This window comes from Bos taurus, chromosome 13, assembly GCF_002263795.3.
Source record: "Bos taurus isolate L1 Dominette 01449 registration number 42190680 breed Hereford chromosome 13, ARS-UCD2.0, whole genome shotgun sequence".
NCBI lineage: Eukaryota > Metazoa > Chordata > Mammalia > Artiodactyla > Bovidae > Bos > Bos taurus.
Window position 1 is genome coordinate 1,619,432 of NC_037340.1, and position 24,352 is coordinate 1,643,783.

The 24,352-nt window shown below is 37.5% G+C and overlaps 1 protein-coding gene across 2 annotated transcripts in view; it reads left to right on the forward strand.

Moving 5' to 3' along the window:
- Positions 1–24,352, forward strand: part of PLCB1 (phospholipase C beta 1) — an 861,266-nt gene that overhangs the window by 686,542 nt on the left and 150,372 nt on the right. For both annotated transcript variants that reach the window (XM_059892402.1, NM_174817.1), the window contains 9 exon segments: positions 1,917–1,984; positions 4,329–4,425; positions 6,685–6,769; positions 8,547–8,671; positions 13,953–14,107; positions 19,322–19,486; positions 21,176–21,275; positions 22,068–22,172; positions 23,182–23,291. In XM_059892402.1, the coding sequence (XP_059748385.1) occupies positions 1,917–1,984; positions 4,329–4,425; positions 6,685–6,769; positions 8,547–8,671; positions 13,953–14,107; positions 19,322–19,486; positions 21,176–21,275; positions 22,068–22,172; positions 23,182–23,291 (1,010 nt within the window).

The following is a 24,352-nucleotide window of genomic DNA, read 5'->3' on the forward strand; positions in this document are numbered from 1 at the left end:
ATCTACTTTTCTTAGCACCTCTTGGTAAGATCTTCCCCCAAGAGATCCAGCCCTTTGCCTGTACACTTGTTTAAAAAACTAGGATAATTTATTATTATTAACATTACGCAACAGGATTCCTTCAAGTTCCCTCCAAAATCTAAGGGAGAAACCAGGTCCCTACTCATAAAGGATGACAAATCCTTTCTTTCCCACATAAACCGGAGAATGGCATGATTATTTGAAATTCTGGTGTGTTGTACCATGAAGCACACTTAAATTAGTCAATAAAAAGAACCTCCTCTTTAATTAAAAAAAAAAAAAAGTGGTTACCAAAACTTGAGACAATAAATTTGACTGTAAGAAATTTTGCATCAACCTCTTAAAAGAATGTATCTCTATAGAATAAGCAGTGTTTTCTATTCAAAGTGGAATTGATTCACCCTTATTAACTAACACAATATTAGCTTCATAAAACAGTTATATGTGGCTTTCTTTAACAAACAAGCCGTAAATAATAAACCATGTTGGTCCCAGACAACTTTTTCCTCTAAAGATTATTTCATGAATACTTTGCCCACTGCTCTCGTTGTCAGCCAAATGAAAACATTAATAATCTTCTTGGAGGCAGTGGCAGTGCCTTTTACAGAGCCCGAGCAGGGGAGTTAATTTATAGATGGCAGGAAGGGGAGGTGCTGGCCCATGTAAACTGCCTCGTTGTCGAGCCATGATTGCCATCTACTGGGTTTATTATGCTATTGCACTGTCTGGACACTGGAAGTCAAATCAAACAATTTAGAAGTATGCTTTCATTACTTTTTACTTGAAAATCTTGTTATGTAACTGATATCACTGGGTCTAACTGAATCCCAGAGCTGTGAAGAACATAATGCTGCATGCCAATGTGACTCTTTAAGTATGTAATGATGATTAAGGATGTTAACATCCACCTCAACTTTGGAGAGAAAAACAATCTACTGAAAAGCCAGCATATTGGCTAAATATGAAACTGCATGAGATCTGACTGAGGGAGATTCCCATGCATAATTATTTAAGATTCATCCATTTTATTCTGCCCTTTTAAATAGAATATGCCATTTGTAAAGATACATGCACTGTTTAGACAACAGTTCATGCCTGTGTGCCTGCTAAGTTGCTTCTGTCGTGTCCAGCTCTTTGCGACCCCATGGACTGTAGCCTGCCAGGTTCCTTTGGCTGCGGGATCCTCCAGGCAAAAATACTGGAGTCGGTTGCCATGCCCTCCTCCAGGGATCTTCCCAACCAAGGGATCAAATCTGCATCTCCTGTCTCCTGCATTGGCAGGCAGGTTCTTTACCACTAGTGCCACCTGGGAAGCCCTTAGACAACAATGCCTCCATCAGATAAGCCTGCAGGCAAATCACAGGATACAGTCAGTACCTTACAGTTCTGGAGAATCAGGTTGCTGCTATAGCCCCTGTTCCTGTCCCAGCTCTTGTCCTCTACTTCCACTTCCATGATGTCCTCTCTGGCCAAGGTCACTGAGCACTGGCCAAGAATCACATGAAGAGTTACGGCTGAGAAGGAAAGGGAAAGATGGAAAAGTGATCGTTTATCTGTTTTAGGTCATAGAGACCCTGAAAGAGGATGTATACATCAAGATAGGATATGTGTACCAGAGAGAGCTAACTGTAAAAGATGCCATATGCTTTGCAAAACATAGATAAAAATGCTAAGACAAGCATCTTTTATAGAGTTTGGAAATTTCACACATCAAATATAGAAAAACAGTTCAAACCCAGTATAACGCTTTATAATTAATAAAATTTAAATATCCAAAAGGATAATTTTAGTGAAAGGCCAACTTTCAAGGAAATGTTTGGTAAATATACATGTCACATGTGCTTCAAACCTGTAATTGCTTGTTTGCTTCATGGTCTGTTATTAAAATTTGACAGGAGAAGCTGATACAGAGAGTGACGATGATGACGATGATGATGACTGTAAAAAGTCTTCAATGGATGAGGTAGGTTTCTAGGGCTTGACTTCTGATCAGAGAGTTTTCACCAACTTGCCATTCCAGTCCGCTCACTCTGAATGTAGTTCTGGTCACCTTCTGCCATCTAGTGGTAAAAATACTTTAAAACTGAAAATGCAAAATTGATCACTAAACCAAGTATTGTGTTAAGCAAAGTTCTAAGGAACAGTTTTGCTGAGGCTGTCTTTCATCAAATGTAGTATCTTGAGGGTGAGTTCAAAATTTGTGATCTCCATCTTCCCACTTCAGTTTTCGAGGCAGTTAAATGGATGTCATGGTCCAAAGTCCAGAGAAGACATGAGGTTTGGAAAAATGTTTGTAAACTTGACATTAATTTCCTCGTGGTGATTTTGACCTTTGTTTGGCTGCCTGGCTTGTAGGATCTTAGTTTCTTGACCAAGGATTGAATCCAAGCCCCAACAGTAGAAGCCTGGGGTCTAACCACTGGACCTTCATGGAATTCCCCATTCTTATAATTTTGGAACCACTAGAGATTTCTACTGAATATTTATGTATGTTTAATATTTAGAAGTTCAAGATTCCCCAAATAACTCAGAAGTATTAATTGCACAGACTCTAGAAGCAAATCAAGGATAGGTCAATTGACATTTTAAAACTTTTAGCAGGAGTCCTGTTCAAAACATTTATACTGAATCTGCTTTCAAATATATTGAAAAGTATGTCTCAGTAATTATATCTTTACAATTTAATTAATAAAGATAAATAACAAATAATAAGCTGTTCTGACATAGTGTTCTTCCTCTTATAATTATTTCCTTGAATGTAGTCTAAATTCTTATTTTTTCCCCACTAAATTTCAACTTAATACCCAGAAGAAAAACTATTACAAAGTAGCTTTTCTTGAGAATTATTTCAATTGTGTAAACTTTTTATCAGTAACTTTTGATCATTTTAAAACTGTCTTACTAACTGGATAACCATTTACAATGGCTGTTTCCTATTTAGCATTTAATCTTAATCTTGCTACAGAAGTTTTTAGAAGAAGCCTTGTCTGCCTTGTATTCTGCCTTCTAAAAGTGGGAGAAAATGTTAAATCAGCCTACAGAGGTCTGCCCATATCAGTTACTGCAGTGCAGGTTTTCTTCTTTATTAAAAACTTCATCAAAGTGGTATTTATAGAATAGCTAATATTAGCTAAAGCAACATGAGGCTTTAATATGCCAGGCACTGTTCTGAGCTCTTTCACCTAAGTTAACACACTTAATAATCACAAGAATTCTATTTGTTATTGAGACTAATTTTTTCCTGGTTTTATAGGTGACCAAACTGAGGCACAGAACAGTTAAGTAACTTGCCTCAGACTGGCTCTAGAACCTGAGCTCCTGACCTTCTATGTATTGTTGTATAGTCGCTAAGTCGTGTCTGACTCTTTGTGGCCCCACCAGGCTCTTCTGTCCATGGGATTTCCCAGGCAAGAATACTGGAATGGGTTGCCATTTCCTTCTCCAAGGGATCTTCCCAACCCAGGGATCGAACCTGTCTTCTCCCACACTGCAGCCGGATTCTTTACCACTGAGCCAGCGGGAAAGATGCATTGTGCTGCTTGCTTAATCGGCGCCCAGGAGCTAGGAAGGGAGGCCGATCGGAAAGGTTCTAAAGAAAAGCAATATTTGTTTGTCCACCCCAACCCACTTTCACTGGCGACCCTTTTCAATAACAATTTTCCATTCATCCAGTGGTCACCTACATGCTCATTTTCGTATTGTATGATGACTTCTTTTTAAACTATTGGTTTATCTGGCTGTGTCAGCTCTTAGTTGTGGCCTGCAGGATCTTGGTTGTGTCAGAGGGACTGTTTCCTGGCAGCGCACAGACTTTCTAGTTGCAATCCAGGAGCTCCAGAGTGAGCGGGCTTCAGTAGTTGCAGGGCACGGGCACAGTGACCCCTCGGCATGTCTTGTACAATGAATTCTCGATATATTAACTTCAGACATCACCTGCAGACTCCCTGCTTTGACAGATGGGACACAGCTCGAGGCTTCTTCGACTTTGCTGTGCGTTTGGGTCACCTTAGTACATTACAGATCCTGGTTCAGGAGGGTTGGGAGGCTGCTCTCCTGCAAGCTTTCGGGTGGTCCTGACGCTGCTGGAACTGGGTGCTCGGGGAGCCGCCCAGGCCCACCCCTCACTGTGTAACGCGAGGTGCTGCTTTTCCTTTCTCCTCTGATCCATTTTCTGTTGGCAATAACTGTTTTCAGAAAAGGAGTGATCCTTTTCTGCCCTCATGGGTCATTTGATCATTGCCCTGGGAAAGCAACCCTCACTAACATAATGCTGACTCTGGGAACATTGCTTTTACTCCTGCTTCCAGGGGACCGCAGGGAGCGAGGCCATGGCCACAGAAGAGATGTCTAATCTGGTGAACTATATCCAGCCAGTCAAGTTCGAGTCATTTGAAATTTCAAAAAGTAAGTTTGCCCTGGAGAAAAACCCCTGGTGTAGTATATAATGAGTATATTATACCCGCAAGATAATTAGACCAAAGAAATATTACCCTTATTAGAACTATTCTATGAAGTTTTTAATATATGCATGTCTTTACTATTTGATTTTTATATATCTAAATAAACATACATGGTAAGTAGCTTCATCGTGTCCAGCTTTTTGAGACCCCACCAGGCTCCTTTGTCCATGAGATTCTCCAGGCAAGAATACTGAAATGGGTTGCCATGCCCTTCTCCAGGCGATCTTTCCAACCCAAGGATCAAACCAGAGTCTCTTAAGTCTCCTGCATTGGCAGGCAGGTTCTTTACCACTAGGGCCACCTGGGAAACCCCAGATATACATAAGTATATATTTATATGTATTGTATACATCTATATAACCATATGAGAACATATTCCATGATATTTTCCCAAAATTCTAAATAGACCTATAGGCTATATATGATTATCTAAAAGATACCTGACCAGAGTACAGTTAATTGAGGATTTTACATTGTTTTTCATTCATGACCACACAGGGCAATTATATAAATGACAGTGTTGAAATAAACTATTTAGCCATCCTTTAAAAGGAAGCAGAGACTTGATCGATCCTGATAAATAGAAATGGAACCAAATCGGTTGACCCACATTTCATTTGTTCAGCCTATGTTTTATATACTTAGGGGAATATATAATTAACTTCACATCACTTGATGTTTTACTTCATCCGACAACCCATCCATACTGGATGCAAGAGAAAGGAGCCATTTTATCAAAGTGCTCAGTCGTGTCTGACTCTTTTTGCAACCCCATGGACTGTAGTCCACCGGGCTCCTCTGCTCATTGAGTTATCCATGCAAGAATAGTGAATTGGTAACCATTCCCTTCCCCAGGGATCGAACTGGGGTCTCTTGCATTGCAGGCAGATTCTTTACTGTCTAACTCACCAGGGAAGCCTAACTTTCAATAAGGTTTAGACATAAAAATTTCAACAGTTTGTTTGATGTTACAATTCTTACCACAAGCTGTGAAACATCCTATAAAGTGGTTATTTTTATATTACTATGACTGTCTTTGGCTGCTAAATGTTTGCTTAATTCATGATTCAAAAGCTCCCAGACAAGTAGCCAAACTGGGAAGGAGCTGGTACATTTAGGCCTTAAGAACCTGATAACAACAGCACCAGCCAAAGATTTACAAACAAGTACTTTCTCCTTGTATCTTACACCATTTTCTCACTTTTTCCAAAAGAACACTGCACATAGTTTACAAAGAACCTATTAAAGCAACTTAATTTTAATTAACAGCTGTGCTTAAAATAGTCATATGAAAGTAGAATTTTGATGAAACAAGAGAAGCAAGCGTTTCCTTTAGAGTTGACTAAATTGGGGAAGGTGAAGAGGTGGATAAAGGAGGAATGTGGGAATGACTGGGAAGAAAAATGAGGCTTTAATTCTGGAAAATGGGCATCAAAGAGGGAACAATGCCTGACGGTAACTTGGTTTAAATCACTGAGCTCCAAGTCACATGTCTTTATACGTAGCAGTGTGATTTCTAGTTGGAAAGAGGTCAGAGAAGCTGTTTGGCTCTTTGTCTTTCTAAACTAAGATAACTTCTTTTGGTTTCTCTCACTCTAATTGGAAGCTTGACTTTCGCTTTCAAGATGTTGCTCCGTGTCCAAGAATATTGAGACCTTCTAGGATATTCACCTCTGTGGCCCCTGACATGTAATCTGAAAATGAGGCCATCCAACTGGAAAATGTTCAAGGATCCTTCTGCTTTAAAATAACAAAATTCTAAGGTCACATTAGTTCTTTCAACCAAAAGGGTACCTACAAGCTTGAGGTGATGACAATGTGGGTATAGTCAAGTGCTGACATCTGGCAGGAATGTACATGTGGTCGTGGTCTGTATTGTTAATTCTCAGTGATGGCTTCAAGAAACCAATCCAAATGGATTTAGAACAAAAGGTCCTCTTTTGACAGATCAGCTTGCCTGGCCACACTCTCCATGTCTAAAATTCATCTTCTAACACTGAGGCCACCGTGTCCCTAACTTGCACAACACCTAACCAGGTAGCAAATATTAGAAGACACAACTAAGACTGAAAATTAAAATTAAATATAAAAGTTATTTGAGGGTCTTTGCCCTCAGTTTCATGGGACATTTGCCTACTTCTTATATGCTATTATTTATAACACTGAATTTTATTTCTCACTTTTTTTGCTGTCGTTAACACAGAAAGAAATAGAAGCTTCGAGATGTCTTCCTTTGTGGAAACCAAAGGTCTTGAGCAACTTACAAAGTCTCCGGTGGAATTTGTAGAGTATCCTTGGACATGTGCTGAATTGACATAAATGAAGTCTTGTGCTATTGGTTTAATTTTTGTCTTTTATAAGGGAAAGCTTCATGAAATGGCTAAAGTCTGTCACTTGGGAGTGATAAATACTTTCAGGTTTCATATGCAGTGGTGAGAAGGATAGTCTGGCCCGTGGGAGAGAACTGGCCTTGGAGTAAAGGACAATTTCAGGTTACCTTCACACCATCAAGCTCTATATCCCTTGGCAATTCCAAGTTTTCTCACCTGTAAACAGAAATGATGATACCAGCTTTGTGGCTTGCTGTTTGGGTTAGGGATCACATATGTAAAATGTGTGTGTGTACTTTATACATATGTAAAATATGATGTGCATAAAGAATATTATATAGATAATAGAGATACCTTTCTGGTGTCTCACATGCTTACGTGTAATAGACATCCATTTGGAAAATAGTTGGGATGATGAGAATATAAATATATATTACTAATAATATATAATATATATAATAAATATATATTACTAATAATGGCTTTGTTGAGACTCCTGATGACAGTTTTTTAATTTCATTCCTGAATTAAAATAAAATGTCATAAACATTAGAATTTTTTTCATAAAAGTAATATTAAATGTCCTAGTTATATAAAAGAAAAAATATCATCGTTAAAGTTCATTAACAATAGGAGAGGAAACAGATGTAAACTCCATAAACAAAGTGACGATAGACATAATCATTAGTAATCAATAAGTACTAACTACATGGTAGACTTTTGTTATGTCTTAATGTAATCCTCACAACAGCCCTATGATATAGGTATCATATATATTTTATAGATGAAGAAACTGAGGCACAGAAAAGGGAAATAACTTGTCCTGGATCATACAGCTAACAAGTTTCAGAATTAAATTTCAAACCCTCTTTGGCCTAAGTCCCCTGTCAAGCCCAGAACCTGAGCTGACCTCTGCCAAACTTGGTAATGTGTGTGTGTGTGTGCGCTCAGTTGCTCAGTCGTGTCTGACTCTTTGCAACCCCATGGACTGTAGCCTGTCAGACTCCTCTGTCCATGGGATTTTCCAGGCAAGAATACTGGAGCAGGTTGCATTTCCAGGTTGATCTCCCCAACCCAGGGACCTAGCCTGTGTTTCTTGCATTTCCTGCATTGGCAGGAGCAGTCTTTAAAGCTTGGTAATAGCAATAGTTAATTGTGTTTTAAAGATATAGCATCATTCAATAACTAAAAGGTTCTCAGGATAGAAAACTGATGATGGTAGGAATCAAAATATGAGTCAAAGTTTTCTGTGCTATATTAACCTTGTTATCAGTCATAAAGAGTACCATAGTTTTGGCAAAGAGCATTTCCTGAGCAGATTAAGAAAATGAGCAGAGAGCATTTCAAAAATAGCTGTACAGTTCATGTTATCTGCTTCTGCCAAGCACAATATCATCCTGTCCTATGATTTGCTACATTTGGATTTCCTTTTATGTCCTTAATCACTAAGCCAGTCCTTAATAATCTCCAAAAAATTGCATTGACTCAACCATTTTTGCTGCTTCATTAGTTTTTACCCACAAGGCTCTGCAAAGATGACGCTCCATTTGTATTATAAAAGCACATTTATTCTGTTTGTTCAGAAAGCTTTTTACGTATTTCACTCACTAGTTCAATGAGATCATCCATCTTTAATTCATTTCCCCCTCAGAGAAAGATGGGAAGCAGCTTCTCAGTTAGTATTATTGGCTAATTCTTTTTGTAATTGTATTCACTACTTAACATGATGGCCCAGATATAACAAAATGCAGCTTAGCAGGATATATCCAAAGGGAACACGCGTGGATTCATCTAACTATATGCCTCAGCTCTTCTGGAATGCAGGCTGCCAAATGGTTGCTCTTAATTTCCAAACAGTGGGTAAGTCACAGTTAGTATTCATTTCCATCCTATAAAAGCCACATTTCCAAGTGCCTGAAAATCATCCCAAGGAGGAGAAAGACTGCCACACTGGATTGAAAAAACAAACAAAACACATTTTCATAAAGAAAATATCATTACAAAAAAGGCAAATTTTGAATACTGAGGAATTATCTCTGATAGTTTATAGATGTCTTTATTTAGATTTGTTTTACTTATTTTCAAACAAATTTTTACACTTTTAAAAGTAATACACATTTATTCTAAAAAATATTATAAATTCAAAATAAGTATAAAGAAAATAATAAAACTTCCAGGAATGTTTCCACTCAGAGATTCTCTCAACATTGTTAACTTCTGGCTTTGTGATCTGTAAGTTTTTGGCTATGCATATATATGCTTTTTCACTTAATACCTTGTTAAAATATATATCTTCATATATATTTATTATATGGAAACATGAATTTTAATAGCTGTATATTAAGTACATCTCAGAATTAACAAAAGCACATTTCCTATCACTGAACTTTAGGACTTTTTTTTCTGCTATAAATAATGCCCTGAGAACAGGCTGAAATATAAATTATCAAGTTTATCTCCTAATGTTCTTTTGGAAAAGTTCCTAAAATAGAATTAAGTGAAAGTTTTAAGAGCCTTTGTACAATGCCAAATTGTACATCAAAAATGTGGCACGAGATTTCTTCTCAATCAGCAGTATATGGTATGTTTTTCCCTCACATTTGTGTTCTTGGTTAAGTATTATTATTATTAAATAATAGTAATAATTCAGACAAATATCTCCTTGTTCTTTTTCATTTCATTTCTTTGAGTGTTGAAGTTGAACATTGTAAGTTTGTGCTCTTATTTTTGTTGTTGTTAAGTCACTAAGCCTGCAACCCTCTGCAACCCCATGAACTGCAGTACCCCAGGCTGTCCTCCACTCTCCTCACTGTCCACTGTCCTCCGTTATCTCCTGGAGTTTGCTCAAATTCATGTTTGTCCTACACAATCTCCTGGAGTTTGCTCAAATTCAAATTCATCATAGTCAGTGATGCTACCTAACCATCTCCTCCTCTGCTCCCCTTCTCCTTTTGCCTTCAGTCTTCCCCAGCGTCAGGGTCTTTTGCATTGAGTCAGCTCCTCCCTCAGGGGGTCAAAGTATTAGAGCTTCAGCTTCAGCATCAGTCCTTCCAATGAATATTCAGGACTGATTTCCTTTAGGACTGACTGGTTTGGTGTCCTTGCAGTCCAAAGGACTCTCAGTTCTTTGGCCCTCAGCCTTCTTTATGGTCCAACTCTCACATCCATACATGACTACTGGAAAAACCATAGCTTTGACTAAAGGACATTTGTCTGCAAAGTACTGTCTCTGCTTTTTAATAATGCTGTCTAAGTATGTCATAGTTTTCCTTCAAAGGAGCAAGCATCTTTTAATTTCATGGCTGCAGTCACCATCTGTAGTGATTTTGGAGCCCAAGAAAAGCAAATATGTCACTGCTTCCACTTTTTCCCCTTCTATTTGCCGTGAAGTGATGGGACTAGATGCCATGATCTTAGTTTTTGAATGCTTAGCTTCAAGCCAGCCTTTTCAGTCTTCTCTTTCACTTTCATCAAGAAGCTCTTTGGGTCCTCTTCCCTTTTTGGCAGTAAAGTGGTATCGTTTGCATATCTGAGGCTGTTGATATTTCTCCCAGCAATTCTGACTCCAGCTTGTGATTCATCCAGCCTGACATTCCACATGATGTACTCTGCATATACTTTAAATAAGCAGGATGACAATATACAGCTTTGTCGTACTTCTTTCCCAAATTTGAACCAGTGAGTTTCCATGACAGATTCTAACTGTTGCTTCTTGACCTACATACAGGTTTCTCAAGAGATAAGATAGTCTGGTATTGCCATCTTTTTAAGAATTTTCCAGTTTGCCGTGATCCACACAGTCTAAGGCTTCAGCATAGTCATTGAAGCAGAAGTAGGTGTTTTTCTGGAATTCTCTTGTTTTCTCTATGATCCATTGAATGTTGACACTTTGATCTCTGGTTCCTCTGCCTTTTCTAAACCCAGCTGCTACATCTGAAAGTTCTCAGTTCACATACTGCCGAAGCCTAGCTTGAAGGATTTTGAGCATAAACAGACTAGCATGTGAAATGAGCATAGTAGTAGAGTAGTTTGAACATTCTTTGGCATTGCCCTTCTTTGGGATTGGAATGAAAACTGACCTTTTCTAGTCCTCTGGCCACTGCTTAGTTTTCCATATTTGTTGACATATTGAGTGCAGCACTTTAACAGCATCCTCTTTTAGGATTTGAAACAGCTTACCTGGGATGCCATTACCACCACTAGCTTTGTTCATAGTAGTGCTTCCTAAGGCCCACTTGACTTCACACTCTTGTATGTCTGGCTCTAGGTGAGTGATCACACCATCGTGGTTTTCCAGGTCATTAAGGCCTGATTTCCTTTAGGCAATTAATTTTTAGGCTTTTGAAGTTACTTTTCTATAGTTCTTCTGTGTATTCTTGCCACCTCTTCTTAATCACTTCTGCTTCTCTTAGGTCCTTACCGTTTCTGTCCTTTATTGTGCCCATCCTTGCATGAAATATTCCCTGGATATTTCCAGTTTTCTTGAAGAGATCTCTAGTCTTCCTTATTCTATTGTTTTCCTCTGTTTCTTTGCATACTTCATTTAAGAAGGCCTTCTTATTTCTCCTTGCCATTGTCTGGAATTCTCCTTTCGTTGGGTATATCTTTCCCTTTCTCCTTTATCTTTTGCTTCAGTTCTTTCCTCAGCTGTTTATAAAGCCTGCTGAAAACCACTTTGCCTTCTTGCATTTCTTTTTCTTTGGGATGGTTGTAGTCACTGCCTCCTGAATAGGGTTATGAACTACTGTCCTTAGTTCTTCAAGCACTCTGTCTACCAGATCTAATCCCTTGGATCTATTCATCCCCTCCACTGTATAACCATAAGGCATTTGATTTCGGTCATACCTGAATGGCCTCATGGTTTTCCCTACACTTTTCAATTTAAGTCTGAATTTTGCAATAAGGAACTGATGATCTGAGCCACAGTCAGTTCCAGGTCTTGTTTTTGCTGACTGTCTAGAGCTTCTCCATCTTTGGCTGCAAAGTATACCATCAATCTGATTTCTGTATTGACCATCTGGTGATGTCCATGTGTAGAATCCTCTTGTGTTGTTGGAAGAGGGTGTTTGCTATGACCAGTGTATTCTCTCGGCAAAACTCTTTTAGCCTTTGCCCTTTTCCTTTTGTACTCCAAAGCCAAACTTGCCTCTTACTCCAGGTATCTCTTGACTTCCTACTTCTGCACTGCAATCCCCTATGATGGAATGATATGGTTTTTATTTTTGCATTTCTGCTTTTATTCAGGACTGCTGTCAATTTTTCTGTTCATTTATAGCAGTACTTTTAATATAAAAGTTATGTTGTCTTATTTCATGGGACAAAAGAGATGGGATTGATTAATGTTTGGTTTTATGGAATCTTAGTGTACTCTAACAATCACAAGCTCCACATCTGAAAATCAATCCATGCTTCCTCCTATTTCTTTCGTAGTTTCTTTTTCACATGTGATTTAACCCTTTCATCTACACAGATTAAATTTTCATGTATAATCTTGGTAAGAGATCAGTCTTTTATACTAGAGGTTGCCTTTTTCATTGTTAATTTGGGTCCATTTTTTCAATTTATAAGTCTTCTCCATTAATAAATTTTTCACCTTCCTGGAGCCAATAACCTTGTTATTATTATAATGTTTAATAATATGGTTTAATATATGTAAAAGGAAATTCTCCTTTTCTATTACCGTTCAGTGTTTCTTTGCCTTGGACTGACTGTTCTAAAATAATATTAACAAATAGTATTAAGAGTGGACACTTCATCTTGACACTAATGAGAATTTCACATCATGATGCCTATGAGTAGATGCTAGCTGTGACTTTGAGACAGTCTTTCACACACTAAAGGAATCTACATGTGGCCTAAATGACAACACTGGTTTTAGGAATTTATGTTGAATATTATTAAATGTCTCTTTGGCATCTATCAGGATGATCATATGTTCATTTCCTCTTTGTGAGAAATGTGATAAATTTTATTAGTATATCTCCTAATATGTAAGTATCGTTTTGTTCCTGAGAAAAATTCTACTTGCTTATGTATTGTTTTTTTAGAAAATATGACTTGGCAATTAATTTTTAGGCTTTTGAAGTTAATTTTTCAAGCATAATTTTGGTACTTTATCCAGTTTTGGTATCACAGTCATAATAACTTACAAAATGATAAATAAAAATTCACTGACTTTTCCCTGTTACATGAAACTTTGAAATAATTCTACTATCAAATTCTTTTTTGTCCATCTAAATAGAGATGAGTTGTAACTCAGACAATCTGGAACAAATTGATAGCTTCTCAAATTCATTATGACTTTAAAGCTTGTTTGTTTAGCTCTAGCAATTGCAAATAATGTAGACATTTATTTCATACATTGATCAAGTCTTAGCAAACTTTGACCAGGAATCTTTGTCCATTAGAAACAAGTCAAGGAGTGATTAGATATTGGTAGTAAGTAATCAAACAAATAAAAAAAATTAAAAGAAAAAAATTTTCCTATAAATTAAAAAAAGAATTATAGTATCTACTGTTGGTTAAGTATGAAGAAGTCCATCCTCAAAAACATGGATTGGAGATTTAAACTTTCTGAAGGGCATCTTAGTAAGAATTATCAAAAGGCTTTTGCAATAAACATATTTTCTGACCTAGAGAATTCACTCCTAAGAGCATCATTAATGATGTCTTCAAAGATTTCAAAGATTTCACCTCAACAACAACACCTCAACAATTTTCGTGGTAAAATCGAAACATTATATGTAATGATAAAAATTTGGAAGAGGCATAAATATGTCCAGAGTGGGGCCTGGTATAGTCCGTGTATTCAGGTATATCTATCCAAAAATATTTTATACAGTTGTTAAAATTAAAGCAAATGAATATTTAATGAAATGGACATACTGCATATAATTTATATATTCAAATATATGAATATGTTTTAAATAGAAAAACAAAATATACACCAACCTGTTGGCAGTGGTTTACCTCTGAATTTGGAGATGACAGCTTGGTTTTTTTTTCTTGTCTGTTTCCTAAGTTTCTATAATGATAAGTCTTTCTTCTTAAAGGGGGAGCAGAAGTATATTGTAATACAATCTTATGTTCTTGCTCCAGGTGTAAATACAGTCCCAGTAAGGTTTGTGTGTTTTATTCACAGACCTGGCTATGCAGATAAACATGGGGATGTATGAATATAATGGGAAGAGTGGCTACAGGCTGAAGCCGGAGTTCATGAGGAGACCTGACAAGCACTTTGATCCATTCACAGAAGGCATCGTGGACGGCATAGTGGCCAACACTTTATCTGTTAAGGTATGTTCACCCCATCACACGACTGTACCCAGCAAAAGTCTTCAACAACACCTATTTTGTGTAAAGTAATTTAGTCATTAAGCATTTACTTCCCAATAAAGTCTTCACTTCCTTCATATTCATATTAAAAGTTTCAGAAAGTTCATATTAAAAGTTTTAATATTAAAAGTTATATTCATATTAAAAGTTTTCATTCACATTAAAAGTTTTCATATTCATATTAAAAATTATTTAAAAGTTTTCAAAAGCTATATGCACAAGATGCCCCACTTTTTAATGGGCCAAAAATTAGATCCAAAATCAGTGAAGCAAGTTGCTGAGATTCACCTAAAGAAAGGCTAGTCCTTTCTTTAGGTGCAAAGATCCTACAGAGAAATGTACCACAAAAGCTGTGTGTGTGTGTGTGTGTGTGTGTGTGTGTGTGTGTATGCGCTTAGTCACTCAGTCGTGTCCACCTCTTTGCAAACCCATGGACTGTAGGCTGCCAGGCTCCTCTGTCTATGGGTTTCTCCAGGCAAGAATATGGAGAGGGGATTCCCTTCTCCAAGGGATCTTTCCGACCCAGGGATCAAACCCAGATCTCCTGCATTACAGGTGGATTTTTTACTGTCTGAGCCACCAGGAAAGCCAAAACCACAAAAATCAGTGACTCATATTGGAGAAATCTGGTCTTCTCTCCCACCGTTAGTTTTAGAAAAATAGCCACACTGAGCAAAATTAGAGAAAATAAAGGTATTCTCTAAATAAATTATTAAATATTGAATAAAAGTCCTCCAGTTACCATAGCATGGCTTTTGAAAATCTATCAGAGTATTCAGGAATTTATAACACATAGTGAGTAATGGTATTAAGGGCTTCCCTGGTGGCTTAAATACAAGAATCACATCATTAAACATATATCTGACCCTCAAAAAATTAATTGCAAATGATTTCTGCAGTCTTTGAAATTGATTTTATAGGAGATACAAGGTATTTTTTAGCTGTGAGAAAATATTTTTAATACTATAAATGGGAAATCATTTTTATAAAAAACTTTTTACATGAACCCTATAAGCCATTGATTGTTGTAGCTAAGTTTCATTTACTTTTTTTTTTATTTTATTTTATTTTTAAACTTTACAATATTGTATTAGTTTTGCCAGATATCGAAATGAATCCGCCACAGGTATACCTGTGTTCCCCATCCTGAACCCTCCTCCCTCCTCCCTCCCCATACCTTCCCAATGGGTCGTCCCAGTGTACCAGCCCCTAGCATCCAGTATCGTGCATCGAACCTGGACTGGCGACTCATTTCATACATGATATTATACATGTTTCAATGCCATTCTCCCAAATCTCCCCACCCTCTCCCTCTCTCACAGATTCCATAAGACTGATCTATACATCAGTGTCTCTTTTGCTGTCTCGTACACAGGGTTATTGTTACCATCTTTCTAAATTCCATATATATGCGTTAGTATACTGTATTGGTGTTTTTCTTTCTGGCTTACTTCACTCTGTATAATAGGCTCCAGTTTCATCCACCTCATTAGAACTGATTCAAATGTATTCTTTTTAATGGCTGAGTAATACTCCATTGTGTATATATACCGCAGCTTTCTTATCCATTCATCTGCTGATGGGCATCTAGGTTGCTTCCATGTCCTGGCTATTATAAACAGTGCTGCGATGAACATTGGGGTACACGTGTCTCTTTCCCTTCTGGTTTCCTCAGTGTGTATGCCCAGCAATGGGATTGCTGGATCATAAAGCAGTTCTATTCTTTTCTGTTTAACTGGATAATTGCAGCACTAAGAAACCTTTTTAATAAAGCATAAATGCAATTTTCCGATTGACCCTAAACCAAAAGCATATAAAAAACTGTGTTAAAAAAGTACTCTATATAGTCCACGAGGTCACAAAGAGATATGACTTAGTGACTGAACAATAACAATAACAATTTCACTAATTTATATCTATTCTAAGCTTGTTGAACCCTTTTTTACTTTAAAATTTATGTCATTTACACTAGAGATTAAAAATAAAGTTGCACTGGAGTGTTTCTCAATGATATCATTTGAAATTATTTCACCCCATATATCTGCCAAGTGGAGTTGGCAGAATTAGAGCTTCAAGATTATATTTAGTTTAGGAAATTGTTTTCAGCAAAGGATGTTTAATTCCTGTCAAGTTTGATTAAGATAAACTCAAACATCACTCACAGATAAAATGCTATTTTAGAATTCTTGTTAACTGTAGTTGTAGTCAGGTCAAACTGATATTGATATTTTATCAAAATAATCTTTTGTCCTTGTTTGACAATTCATCTCATTTTATATGTTTGCTTTGTTGTTTATTCTTTCTTGAAAATTCTACCATGACAATGTAAGTGATTATAAATAAACACATAGAGAAACTGGGGAAAACAGTTGAGTCCCAGACATGTGTACACTGCTGCCCGAGTCCAGAGTGGAGACGCTGCTCTGGAGATGTCAGTGTCCTCTGAATGGACAGGCCATAATGCCTCAGAGACCCTGCAGCAGAATCCTGCCTTCACCATGACGGCTGGAGCCAAAATGCAGCTCACATCCACCCAGTATTGCCTTTGTTTTGATCCCCTGACATAGACTTTATAATGCCAGAGTGGACCTCTGAGCTCTGGTTGTGTTCCATGATCCTATTTTACTTAAGAGAATATTGAGCCTCAGTGTTATTAATTTAGTTAAGAAGTCTATTTTAATCAAAATCTTAAGCATATTGTCACTTCCCTGGGGGTCCAGTGGTTAAGATTCCACACTGCCAATGCAGGGGGTGCGGGTTCAATCACTGGGTGGGGAACTAAGATCCACATGCTGAGCAGATAAAGATAAAAAAAGGAAAAGAAAAAATTTGAAACTCATTTAAAAAAAATCTTAAGCACACACCATCTTTGATGCATCTGAATTCCCAGCATGACTCGTTTAACTTGGAAGTTTCAAACATACTATAAAATGTCTGCTACATTGTTCTCACGTAGAACCTCAAAGGAAACAAAGAGATTGTTCCTTGCAGGTCTCATGCACTCAGGCACAGAGAATATTCAGGAGAAATGCATTTTCCCAGGGTAAATGCATTCCCAGGGTAAACAGCCTCCTCCTCATAACTTTCTAACTTGTGTGGCATCTCTAACCACATCAGCATGCAGCTGCCATTGGCCTCCCCAGTCACCATGGCCATCCCCAGGCCGCCATTGTGTCCGTTTCCAGCCCAGCCATCATCTTGGTGATTCTGTCTCCTGTCACCGACTGGAGCTCAGAAAGTGAAGCTTTGTCAATCAGATAACACAGATCACTGAGTCCGTTCCACCAACACTTGCTTTCCACATTTCCCTCTCTGTTGTTAAAGCAGAAGGACATTGTGTCTGTCTCCATTAACTTTTATAACAGTCGAGAACCCCTCAGATTCTGAAAATTATGAGCGTGTAGTTTTAAAACCTCATTTAATTCCACGATATTCATTAGCTTTATAGCTAGGCAAAGGATACCACAATCATGTGGATGGTTAACCAGTGCAGTTAGGAGTGATGATAAACTGAGTTTAATAGTTTAAAGTTGGTATTTGTTTTTAGTACTTTTATCATTATTGTGGCTTTTTGTTAAAGTGTAACAATTTTGAGAATTGGAGTAGCATGGTATTATAACTACTCTGTCAAATTGAATTTTATGAACAAGAAGATTTTTTTAATCCTAGACTTTCTACTATGCTATGTGTTAAATTTGTATTCTTAAGCAACCTTTTAATTTCATCTACAATCATGGTTCAACATCAGTCCTTCCAATGAATATTCAGGACTGATTTCTTTTAGGATGGACTAGTTGGATCTTCTTGCAGTCCAAGGGACTCTCAAGAGTCTTCTCCAACACCACAGTCCAAAAGCATCAATTCTTCGGCACTCAGCTTTCTTTATAGTCCAACTCTCAAAGCCATACATGACCACTGGAAAAACCATAGCCTTGACTAGATGGACTTTTGTTGGCAAAGTAATGTCTCTGCTTTTTAATGTGCTGTCTAGGTTGGTCATAACTTTCCTTCCAAGGAATAAGCATCTTTTAATTTCATTTAATTTTCATTTTCATTTTGGAGCCCCAAAAAATAAAGTCAGCCACTGTTTCCACTGTTTCCCCATCTTTTTGCCACAAAGTGATGAGACTGGATGCCATGATCTTAGTTTTCTGAATGCTGGGTTTTAAGACAACTTTTTCACTTTCCTCTTTCACTTTCATCAAGAGGTTCTTTAGTTCTTCACTTTCTGCCATAAGGGTGGTGTCATCTGCATATCTGAGGTTACTGATATTTCTCCCAGCAATCTTGATTCCAGCTTGTGCTTCATCCAGCCCAGCGTTTCTCATGATGTACTCTGCATATAAGTTAAATAAGCAGGGTGACAATATACAGCCTTGACGTACTCCTTTTTCCTATTTGGAACCAGTCTGTTGTTCTGTGTCCAGTTCTAACAGTTGCTTCCTGACCTGCATACAGATTTCTCAAGAGGCAGGTCAGGTGGTCTAGACTGATGTTGAAGGACTGAGGTTGAAGCTGAAACTCCAAAACTTTGGCCACCTAATGCAAAGAGCTGACTCATTTGAAAAGACCCTGATGCTGGGAAAGATTGAAGGCGGGAGGAGAAGGGGACAACAGAGGATGAGATGGTTGAATGGCATCACTGACTCAATGGACATGAGTTTGAGTAAACTCTGGGAGTTCTTGATGGACAGGGAGGCCTGGTATGCTGCAGTGCATGGGGTCACAAAGAGTCAGACACGACTGAGCAACTGAACTGAACTGAACTGAACTGAATCATGCTAAAATGAGAATTTTTTTCTCTTATAAAGTTATTAAGTATTAGAAAAATCCTTATATTCAGTTGGCTCTAAAAATCAACTTTTAACTTTTAATAGATAGTATCTCTCAAATGTAAAAGCCATAATCTCATCAAACTTTTCATGCTTGTTCATGTATTTCACCCCTATACAACTTTGTCTTATTAATTAACCCCTAACCCTGGCATTATCATTATTCTTCTAACAATTCTTTAACCAGAAAAGAAATAATATTTGTACTGTTGTTTATGTTTTACTTTGATTATGGCTCAACAGTCATCATTAGCATTTGTCCCTCCCTGAAGTTTTCTCTTGTATAATTGTTATTCATTTTTAAGAGTTTTTTTTTTTTTTTTAATTTAAAAAAACTTTCTAGATTATTTCAGGTCAGTTTCTCTCTGATAAGAAAGTCGGGACTTATGTGGAAGTGGATATGTTTGGTTTGCCTGTGGACACAAGGAGGAAGGCATTTAAGACCAAAACATCACAAGGAAACGCTGTAAATCCCATCTGGGAAGAAGAACCCATTGTATTCAAAAAGGTTGGTCTTATGTCCTTCACGTTAGATGTTAATGCTTCTTCTAGGTGTTTTATGACTTACCTGGTGGCTCAGAGAGTAAAGCATCTGCCTACAATGTGGGAGACCTGGGTTCAGTCCCTGGGTCAGGAAGATCTCCTGGAGAAGGAAATGACAACCCACTCCAGTATTCTTGCCTGGAGAATGCCATGGACAGAGGAGTCCATGGAGTCGCAAAGAGTCATTTCAGGTGTTCTATACAGCAGCAGCATACTGGAAAAAATATGAAATGAGGAATTACTTATTGTTTCATTTGGGAAGTTACACATTAATAATATAATAGCATTTTCAAAACTGTCTTGAAAACCTCAAGATTTCTGTGAATGGCTTGCTTGGATTTTTCATAATTGTGAATCAATTAATTCTAGGATACCTCATTTGGAAGACCAGAATAACATGTAATTTTAACTCATAGCCTCTCATAATACAAGTGATAAATGATATATCTTCACTACAATTCGAATGAAGTGGAATGGTAAATAGGGAGTAATATGGTAGCCAAAATAAAGGAAGTCCGTGCTTCCTTTAAAAAGCATAGCATTAAACTCCTGGAATCTCCAACCACTGGCACTGGTCTTTGTAACTTGTCTGGATTCTATCTGATAGAGTTACCTTTTACATTCAACTTGTCTTTCCCTCTGCTTTCACCAAAAAACAGATCTTTTTCACACATGGTTTAAACAAAAAGGAAGACATTAAGTGCAGTAGAAAGTAGAGTGCACTCTTTATCACTTTGCTTTTATCTGGCCAAAATATCTACAAAGGCAGTCTTCTGCAAAGAGGGTATCCTATCTGTGGTAAAGATCTCTGCACTCCAGCTTTTTTTTTTTTTTATGTTAATTGGATTTAGTAATACTGTCTACATCATAGCATTCTTATATGAGTATTTTCTAAATATACTGAAAACATTTAGAAAATATCTAACCCATTGAAAGTCGTCAATAAATGTTAGTTTTCTTATGTTCTAAAGAAATACATATCTAAGGTATAATTGGCCTCATGGTCTTGACATGTTGATATAGTATAGTTGCATATGTACTCCAGATGTTTTACACTGAGAGAAAAAAAAAGTAAGCAATTTTTTTTTTTTAAGTCGCTCGGTCGTGTCCGACTCTTTGAGACCACATGGACTATAGCCTACTAGGCTCCTCCAGCCATGGGATTTTCCAGGCAAGAGTACTACTTATGGCTAATTTGGGAATTTACAAATAAATAAAGCAATCTTATTTTGAAAGCTATCCTTGAAGGCTACTTTATAATTTTTGCATTTGCTCCAAAGTACAAAGGTAGTTTGCTTTGAAAATATAATAGTGAATGCTCAAACTGTGATTAAACCATTAATTCACAGTGTTTAAACATAGAACTTTTGTCATTTCTGCCTTGAGAATGTTCATGTCAAAAGAAAATGGTCTGTTTGTTGAACAGATTCCTCATTTTGAAAAGGTGATAAAACACAGATGAAGCCATATCTCTGGTAATCCTTCTCTTTTTGAAAATCTAAATTATAGAGCAGTAACTTAACTTTTTATCAATTGGCTCAGCAGAAACTTCTACTTGGATTTGGAAAAGTAGGGCCTGTTTGAATATTACCTTTCTAATTCTCGCTGGGAGTCACTCCTTTTTGTAACCACATGTATTCTCAATGTCCTATAGGTGGTTCTTCCTTCGCTAGCCTGTCTGAGGATAGCAGTTTATGAAGAAGGAGGTAAATTTATTGGTCACCGAATCTTGCCAGTACAAGCAATTCGGCCAGGTATGGATAGCATTGTGGGAAACTTTTTATCAAAGTTGTAAAGAAAATCATCACTGCCTTAGAAGATTATTAAAGAAGGATGTAGGAAGCTACTTGTTGTTTTGGTGTTTCACTCTGTAAAAAGGATTATGAGATTATATATTTCATCTGGCAATATTATGTTTTTGTGATGTGCTATGACTACTAGGCCAGTCAGCTCTTGCCAGATGTAATGTGTAACAAACTACCTGAAAATTAAAAGGCTTATAAAAGGTGTTTCATCTTCGTGCTCACAGGCATGGAGTAGTAGGGCTTGGTGAGGTTTGGCTGTGCAGCTGTGCTTGAGGCTGTGGGCTTCCCACACCTGCTCGCGCAGGGGCTCCAGGTGAAGAAGCAGTTGCACTCCCAGGCATCTCACAGCAGCCCAGTGGGATGCACGCTTGTATCTGCAAGTGCGTGTGAAGCCTCTGCTTGTACACATCACTAACATCCCATTGTCCAAACAGGCTAACCCCCCAACCAAGAAATCATATACAGGGCACAAATTTGGACTGATAATTCAATCTGTGACACATGGTTTCAAATTCTCTCTTGTGGGGAAAAACAGGGTTGGAAAGGGAGAAAAAAAATCAGAGTCAACATTAGTTTCCTGTTTGATGAGAAAAATAATAGCCTGTCAGTCAAGAGCATATGATTAAAATGAGGTAGAAGTAAGCTGTTGGTCATCCAGAGTCATCTGAAATAAGTACTCCGATCGAACAGATGTTTCGCATTATGAGAAACTGTGATGCATGGTATCATGTCACCCCCCAGGCTATCACTACATCTGTCTGAGGAATGAGAGGAACCAGCCTCTCATGCTGCCAGCGCTCTTTGTCTACATAGAGGTGAAGGACTATGTCCCAGACACATATGCAGGTAAACCACCTAACCCGGAAGGAGAGCTCCATCTGGGGTCATCCGTAGTTTTGTGACTCAGTGGAAAAAAACAGGACTAAACAAAGGCAAAAGAGTGTGACCTCAGCATCACCTCTATGTTTGTATGCATGTTTAGAAGTAAATTCATCAAACCTTTGTGAATAAATTTTAGTTTAAATCTCAATAAATTATTGAGCATTTTTATCCATTGGTAATATTATTCTCATGAGTTCAGTACTTTCTAACCAATGCTACCTGATACTACACAGTCTATCTAGGTCTGTGCAGTGAATTTGCCTTCAGCCAGTTTTAGAATCCTGACCCTTTCTATGAGTGAAATCTTAAACTATAGAAATTAACTTATGATGATGTCAGCCTGGAATCATACATTTAAATGCTTGTGGTGCCAAGGTACCTGAGTGGAAGATCCTGGGAAGTGGTGGAGACTATGGCAGTCTTGGAGCAGGTGTCCAATCTGAAGACAGCAGCCATAACTCATCCCAGCTAGACAGCATCATGTTCAAATGATACCCATATTGCCAAATCACTGGGTTGTTTCAACAGTCTGTAAAGCAGCCTTTCTATGGGAAATGTCTCCCCTGTGAATCACCAGTGTGGGAAACAGGACAAATTTGTGGGCCATGTCTGAATTGGATGAAATGCTCAAATAAAACTTAAAAATTTGGAGCACTGGCACATCCTGAATTGGAGCTTGTCCAGTGTGACTCAGAGATGACCTTTGAGTTCTGTCTTCCTGAGGTTCAGCCAGTGGGCTCTTGTCCATTTCCAAAGTGTTGGATGGATAAGTAGATAGTTATATGGGTAGATGGAAAGATGGAAGATGGATGGTGAATCAGTAAATGGATGGACAAGTAGAGAGGTGATGAACAAATACATGGATGGATGGGTGATTGGAAGGATGGATGAAGGGATGGATGGATAGATTGATGCATGGTGGCTAATCAATATCTCCAGGACCATCAATCTAAAATGTCTCTTTCCTATTTAGATGTGATTGAAGCTTTGTCAAATCCAATCCGATATGTGAATCTGATGGAGCAGAGAGCTAAACAACTGGCTGCTTTGACACTGGAAGATGAAGAAGAAGTGAAGAAAGAGGTGAGAGGGTTGTTCTAGCCTTGTGCATGGCATGAAGCATGATTTCCGAATCTTGTTGCTAGCTTTTCCTACATAACATCACCCTCAGGAAAGGAAAAGAGAACACTGGAAAACCACTTTAGTGGAGTTCAGCCTCATCTCCCAAAACATCTAGAAGATACCCTGAATTTTTCATATTTCATTCTCTTTTGGCATTCTGTGGCCACCACCAGCATCTTCTTTTGTGACCACATTAAACAGTAGATATCTTGCTGTTTGAGGGGAAATTTTCTAGATCATTTCATGTTGATTAAAGGTGAATAAAACATGTAGAAAAGAAGATGATCATCAAGTCATTTGTTTTCTTTTGTCTTTAAAGTACAGGGTTTTCGAAGTGCTTTTGTGATTTCTTATAGTACAAAAGTTAACACAGTACCTGTTGTTATATAGGCCACAAAGTGGCAACTATTATTACTGTGTATTTATGTATTATAATACATATTCCCAAAATAATTGGTGTGTTATTCTAAATTAGATGTCACAATGCAAAGAATAGGTAAGAAAGGGCCTAGAAATATTAGAAGTGAAGTTTAAAAATATGAAGCTTCCTCAAAATCCTGGTGAATTTGCCTTGTCATCTGATTGATTTAGTCATTAATCAACGAGTTGAATAAAATCTTTGACGTGTTTATTTAAAAAAAAAAATATGAAGTTTCCATGTAGACTGAAATAGAATTTCATGATTATTGGGATGACATAAACATTACAAATAGTGATTAAAAACTAGCTATTTTCACACTTCATTTGAATATTCAGAGGATAGATTCAGGGAAACAGATGAAAAATTGGAGAATTATCAGTATAGGAAAAAACCTTGAAATTTGTTTGGGTGACTTTAATAGCAAGTCCACTCAAGTTGATATTATTAAATCAGCTTTTTCTTATTCCAAAAGAATAAAGAAACCTAGACTTGTCATAGAAAAATTTTTAAACGGAAATGAGAAAAGAAAATCCCAAATACATCACCTTTAATCCAAACACCCAAGCCACACAGAGATAACACTGTACACGTGTGCGTCATG